Source organism: Marmota marmota, unplaced genomic scaffold (genome assembly GCF_001458135.2).
Source record: "Marmota marmota marmota unplaced genomic scaffold, marMar, whole genome shotgun sequence".
Lineage (NCBI taxonomy): Eukaryota > Metazoa > Chordata > Mammalia > Rodentia > Sciuridae > Marmota > Marmota marmota.
The window spans coordinates 14756848-14762081 of record NW_026000205.1 but is presented as its reverse complement, the minus strand read 5'-3'; the positions used below and the strand labels follow the sequence as shown (position 1 = coordinate 14762081).

At 47.6% G+C, this 5234-nt stretch overlaps 1 protein-coding gene across 3 annotated transcripts in view; it reads right to left on the bottom strand.

Moving 5' to 3' along the window:
* The window catches only part of Tshz3 (teashirt zinc finger homeobox 3), a 71108-nt gene extending 65875 nt beyond the window's left edge, over window positions 1-5233 (bottom strand). For 2 of the 3 annotated variants that reach the window (XM_048791003.1, XM_048791004.1), the window contains exon 1: window positions 4976-5097. Coding sequence is in view for 1 of the 3 variants with exons in the window: in XM_015496938.2 (XP_015352424.1) it covers window positions 4976-5015 (40 nt within the window). In the remaining 2 variants the exon portion in view is untranslated. Of the gene's footprint in view, window positions 1-4975 lie in introns of all 3 variants that reach the window. The other variant, XM_015496938.2, reaches the window with a different exon arrangement.
* Between the last annotated feature and the right edge of the window lies 1 nt (window position 5234).

Genomic DNA, 5234 nt, shown 5'->3' with positions numbered 1-5234 from the left:
GGTCAAAAGGGAGGGAGGAGGAGAGAGAGAGAGAGAGAGAGAGAGAGAGAGAGAGAGAGAGAGAGAGAAAGAGAGTGAACACCTGAGAGAGTTCTGATTAAAGGAAACCACTGTTCTGTTCTGCCCTGTCTCCCCCCATGGGCTGTGGGGTGACGTCTAGGAGTGTGAAAAGCACCTTAGTTCTAAGGCTTATCTATTTAACTGAGTTGCATGCTAACACAGAAGGGTAGACCATGCCTTACTTTTTATTATTATTATTATTTTGCTATAAGACCAAAGCTATTTGCATAGTTGTCCAGTGACAGGCAGGAGTAGAAATGGGTCAGCAAGACCCACTAGCTGCACTTGGAGTAACTGAACTGCTGGCATTATGGGGGATTAAATGTGCTGTGGCACACCAGGACCGGAGACTTCCAACAATTCCTCTGCATTCCTGCCTGAGCAGCAGCCTCTGCCCTGGCCTCACTTGGCCATGACTTGTGTAAAAGGAAAACACCCCAAAGGGCCCAGGCACTGTGCCCTCCAGGTGATCCTTCTCCTTCCACAAATCCCAGATGTAGAGGGCGGGGTGAAGGACCGGTTTTAATGTCATGAACTCACCTGGGTTTCACGGCATTTCCCACGGCCCTGAACAGTCACCTTTCATTCTAATCACTTTACAAAACAATCTTTAGTAAAAAAGAGGGAAAATGCAGACTTGTGAGGCAATTTGGGGAATAACTGCTGATACATCAGTTATTGACTATCTCTCTCCCGTTTATGAGCGCGCTCAAGGCAAAACTGAGAACAAAATGACAACATCAACCGCTCACAATCAAGTGTGGCCCTGGAGAGCACTGAAGCCCTCACTGACAGTTGTCAAGATAATGGGGGCACAGCAGCTGATTCTGGAAGATTCTCTTCCCCATGTGGAAGGCCGCGGGATTATCCTCGCCTCCTAGCCCCTTTGTTTTTTGCCTTCATCTTTTTTATTTTCCTTTTTAAAATTCTGCATTGCTCCCCTTGTTTCAGAGGAAATAAGGTTGGGGGTGGGTGTCACAGATCAGCCAAAGCCAGTATTTTGCTACCTTGCTACAGAGAAGACTACCTGTCCAAAGAAAAAATATGTGGTGGGTTTGAGAGCAAACAAATCCCAAGGCTGATGCTGAAATGCACTCCTGAATGCTCCAGGGGCTTCCAAGGGAGAAGGAAAAAGCTCCTCTCTAGAGCAGCCTGGACTCAGCCTGGGAAGGCATGGACTGGGCACTGCCAGGTGAGCCATCTCCTAGGCTTAGCCCTGTCCACTGGCAATGTGAAAGCCCCTCTGCATATCCCAGGGGACCTTCAGTGTTCTAATACCAACAGATCCTAAGCAGATCCAAGTCCCTTTAATAAAAGTCAACATACTTGAATGTTTCCCCTCAATGTCACCACCTAAGAAGTCCACAAAAGATTTCTCCTTTACAACGAAAAAGCCTCAAATGGCCAGTGGCAAGTTGTGGTTCCTTGAGGATTTTTCTTTTTTTCTTTTTTGTAGGCAATGGCCTGCTGATTTCACGTTTCCTCCAGAAAATGTATACGAATGAATAAAATATTATCTGCTACTAGGTATTACTTTAAATTTTTTGTTGGCATTTTAGAAAATACTTGATTAAAGACAAACACTACAAATAGGAGAGGATCATATTTTAAGCAAAGGATAATGGTCATTTTGCTTAAAAGACACTGGCCTTTGCTAACCCTGCTTCTCTAAGCTTCTACAGGCGGCAACATCTGCCCAGCACAAATGCACTGCCCTTTGAAATTACACGCCTGAAGAAAGGAAACTCCTGTCCAGGTTTCTCCTCTGCAGGTAAAGAAATCTCTCTCTCTCAGAAAAGACACTAGACTTTGCATAATTTCTATTTAAAAAAAAAAAACTAAACTACAGAAATACATCTTTTCAGGGATTCTTGGGAGCCTATTCCGGCCTTCCAGAGAGCAGTGTTACATTTGGCCTAAATATAAAGATTGTGTGCACCTGTGTGCTATGTCTGCAAGCTCTACCCAGCTCTCGGCCCTTTGTGGTTGTTATTCTACCCCAGACCATTAAAAGGGCCCTAATTCCTATGACATGATTATCCAGGTACCAAAGCCCATTTGTCACCTGCAGCAGAAAATTGAGTTAATGCACAACTAAAGGCAGCCAGGACTGTGTAATATCAACTTGATTACATCAAACTAGCTGCAAACCTAATTCTGCTGGATGACACTGCGTCGAGCTTGTCATCTCCAATCATTAAAGCTGTCAGGAATCCATCAGGTTTACAGCTAATTAGGTGAACACTAATGAAGCTGGCAAAACAACTTTTCTTTTTTTATGGCTGAGCGGACCTTTCAGTTTGGAGGGGAAAAAAAATTCTCGAGTATTCTCAAGGTTGCTGGGGACTGGATTTCCAGTTACCAATCAGCAGACATCTTTCTTTTTCCCACTCTCTATCAGTACAAAGCAATCAATTTGTCATCACTCTCAGTATGCCACAAAAGCAGGCAGGAACCTTATAACTTGCAGCTGTGAGAACTGAAAAAGGAGGGAAAAAAAATGGGAAGTTTCTTGTCCATCCAAACAAACAAACAGCAACAAAAAAGAAAAATCCTCACACAGTTCACTTATTGGCCTGTGTATACTTATCGCCAGCCTAATGTGGAAGGTTTTTTTTTTTTTTTTCCCTCTCCACTCTTCTTAAATAAGTAGCCCTTCAGTCATTCTCCACCCCCTCCTCCACACGTCCATTAGGCAGAGGCATTCTGATAAAGTAAATCCAAAACCAGGGTATGGGAAAGAAAGAAACCACTCACGCTGCCAACTTCTGATTGACCATTAAGCTATTGATGAATGTGCCTGTCAGGAGAGAGACAATTAAATCAAATATGAAACAAAGTCGTTTTGACGGGTCATTTTGATAGAGCAAAACCATTCTTCCATCTCCTATTAGTCGTGCAGTCAAGTTTTTATATAATGAATTTTTCTTAACTGACCTGAGATTTCCTGGCTGGCTTTTTAAAAGGTGCAAAAAGGTTAGTGAACAGGTTGCTTTAAAAAAAAAATTAAAATAAAAACAATAGTACGTTCTCCCCTTCTCTAATAATTTCAGAAGAAAGTTATCAAATAAGGAGTCTCGGATGGGCAATGTGGAACCAAAAAGATGAACTGTAGAGAGTTCGAAACCAAATGTGAAGATGTAATCACATATGGTTCATTTAATTGAGGCACTCAGATACCTTAAAATGTGTATCCAAAAACGAAAGAAAAAATCTCAAAAACTGGAAAAAGCCCAAGGCATTCCTGCTACCCAACTTTGTGAAGGATTCCTCCAAAGTTTTAGAGTTTATTTTGGGTAGATAAGCTCATTGCTTGAGCTTGGAATTTAAAGTAGAAGGTAGGATGAGCAAGAAGCATCAGTGAGGTGAGCTGGGAGGTCACACTCTCCCTACAAGCACTACTGGAATTTTCAAACTTTCTAAATTTGGGCAACATTGAGGACAGAAAGCAAAACCTACATTATATGCACCAAACCAACTCTGTTTTCTCCTAAGATTTTCTTAAGACATTTACAGGCAAGCACATTTTCTGGGAGAAGAAAAAAACATCATTCCCTCTCTGTGACCCTGTGTAAAGAAACTGGAGTCCTGAGTGCAGCCAACGTGGGAGCTCCAGGGGCTGTGCCCGCTGGCCTGATGGAAATCATCATCACCAGAACCACCATGAGTAAGACCAGCACTCAGAGTACCTATGCCCTGACCCTTCTCTCTGCCCTCCCCTCTTCCATCAAAAGAGAAGTGAAAGGAAAGAAAAGAAAAGAAGTGAACCCCTAGGTAACCTTCTCCTTCAGGCAGCATCTAAACCACTGCACATCAGAGTGTTACTCATATCAAAATACATCACGTCCATATGTGGTCTTCTCGCAATCCGCCCCCAAATCCCCGAAGTTGCACTGACAGGGCCCTCCTGACGTCACAGAGCTTGGCCTCACTATTGCAAGTGATTTATTGATGTTTATTGGGAATGAATAGATCAAAGGCAGCAGCATGACGGGCGATCAATCAGTCATCAAATCAAGGGTGGCAAAGGGCCAGAAACCCTCCTTCCAGGCAACATGCCCCAACCAACATTATTGCAAAATAATGTTACGTGTGTGGGTTTTGTTTTGCTTTCAATGATGCTTGTTTCCAGAAAAGAAAAGAAAAATCAGTTCAGTCTTAACAGGAGTTGACACTCCTGGCAAAAAAGGTGGGGGTGGGGGGTGGGGGGAGTACTCAAACGTGTCCCAAAACTAAGTGTTCTGAGATGAGGGTAGGAGAAGCAGTGGAAGGAGGGGAGGGGGTAAAGGGACACAAACCGGAGTAGAGGAAATGCCGGCACTGAATACTGACTTGACAGTCATCTGACAATACCCAGACCCTGTGCGCTCTGGTTTTCCACCGCTGTGCCGGGTTTGGGCCCAATAAACGAAGAATCAATCGAATTAGCAGTAAGGTGGCCAAAGGGACACGCTCGCTCACTCGCTCTCAGTCTCTCTTTTGGCAGACACCGGGCAGTCCCCCGCCGGTCCGCCGCGGAGGACACCAAAGGTGTCCCAGGGAACTCAGGTGACCCCGCCCGCCCCCCACGGAAAGCGACAGACCAGGGCTCCTTCCCATCCGCTCTGCAGCCAGAGAGCGGGGGAGGCGCGGACCCATCTCCGCTCAGTTAGCCCGGAGCGCGGTCCAGAAGTGGATGCGAGCGGGAAGGGGGGCAGAGCGCAGCGGGGCATCTGGGGGGCGCCGGGTATCCGAGGCGGACGCATGCACCCAAAGAGAAAAGCAGCGAGCAAGCCGGGCGCCCGGAGTTACTCTGCGCCTGCAGTGGGAGAGCGGCAAGGAGTGAGGCGAGAAGCGGGGTTGCCGGCGGCTGGAGGCGCCGGGCGAGGAGAGGAAGAGGAGGAAGAGAGGAGGAGGAAGGGGAAGCGGCTCGTACCTGCTGCGCGCCGGGGCGCCTGCTGCTTCCTCCTCGGCATGATGCTTCTCCCGCGACTGCCACAGCCGCCGCCGCCGCCGCTGCCCGGGCTGAGGAGAGGGAGGGAGGGGCGGCGGGCCCGCGGGGGGGGCGAGGCGGGCCTGCTCTCAGCCTCCCCCCCGGAGAGCGGCCGCCCGCAGGATGCTGCTGCGCCCCGGCTCTCCGCGTCCCCCCCTCGCCGCGCTCCGCCGCGATCCCCGAACGTGCGGAGGGAAGAAGG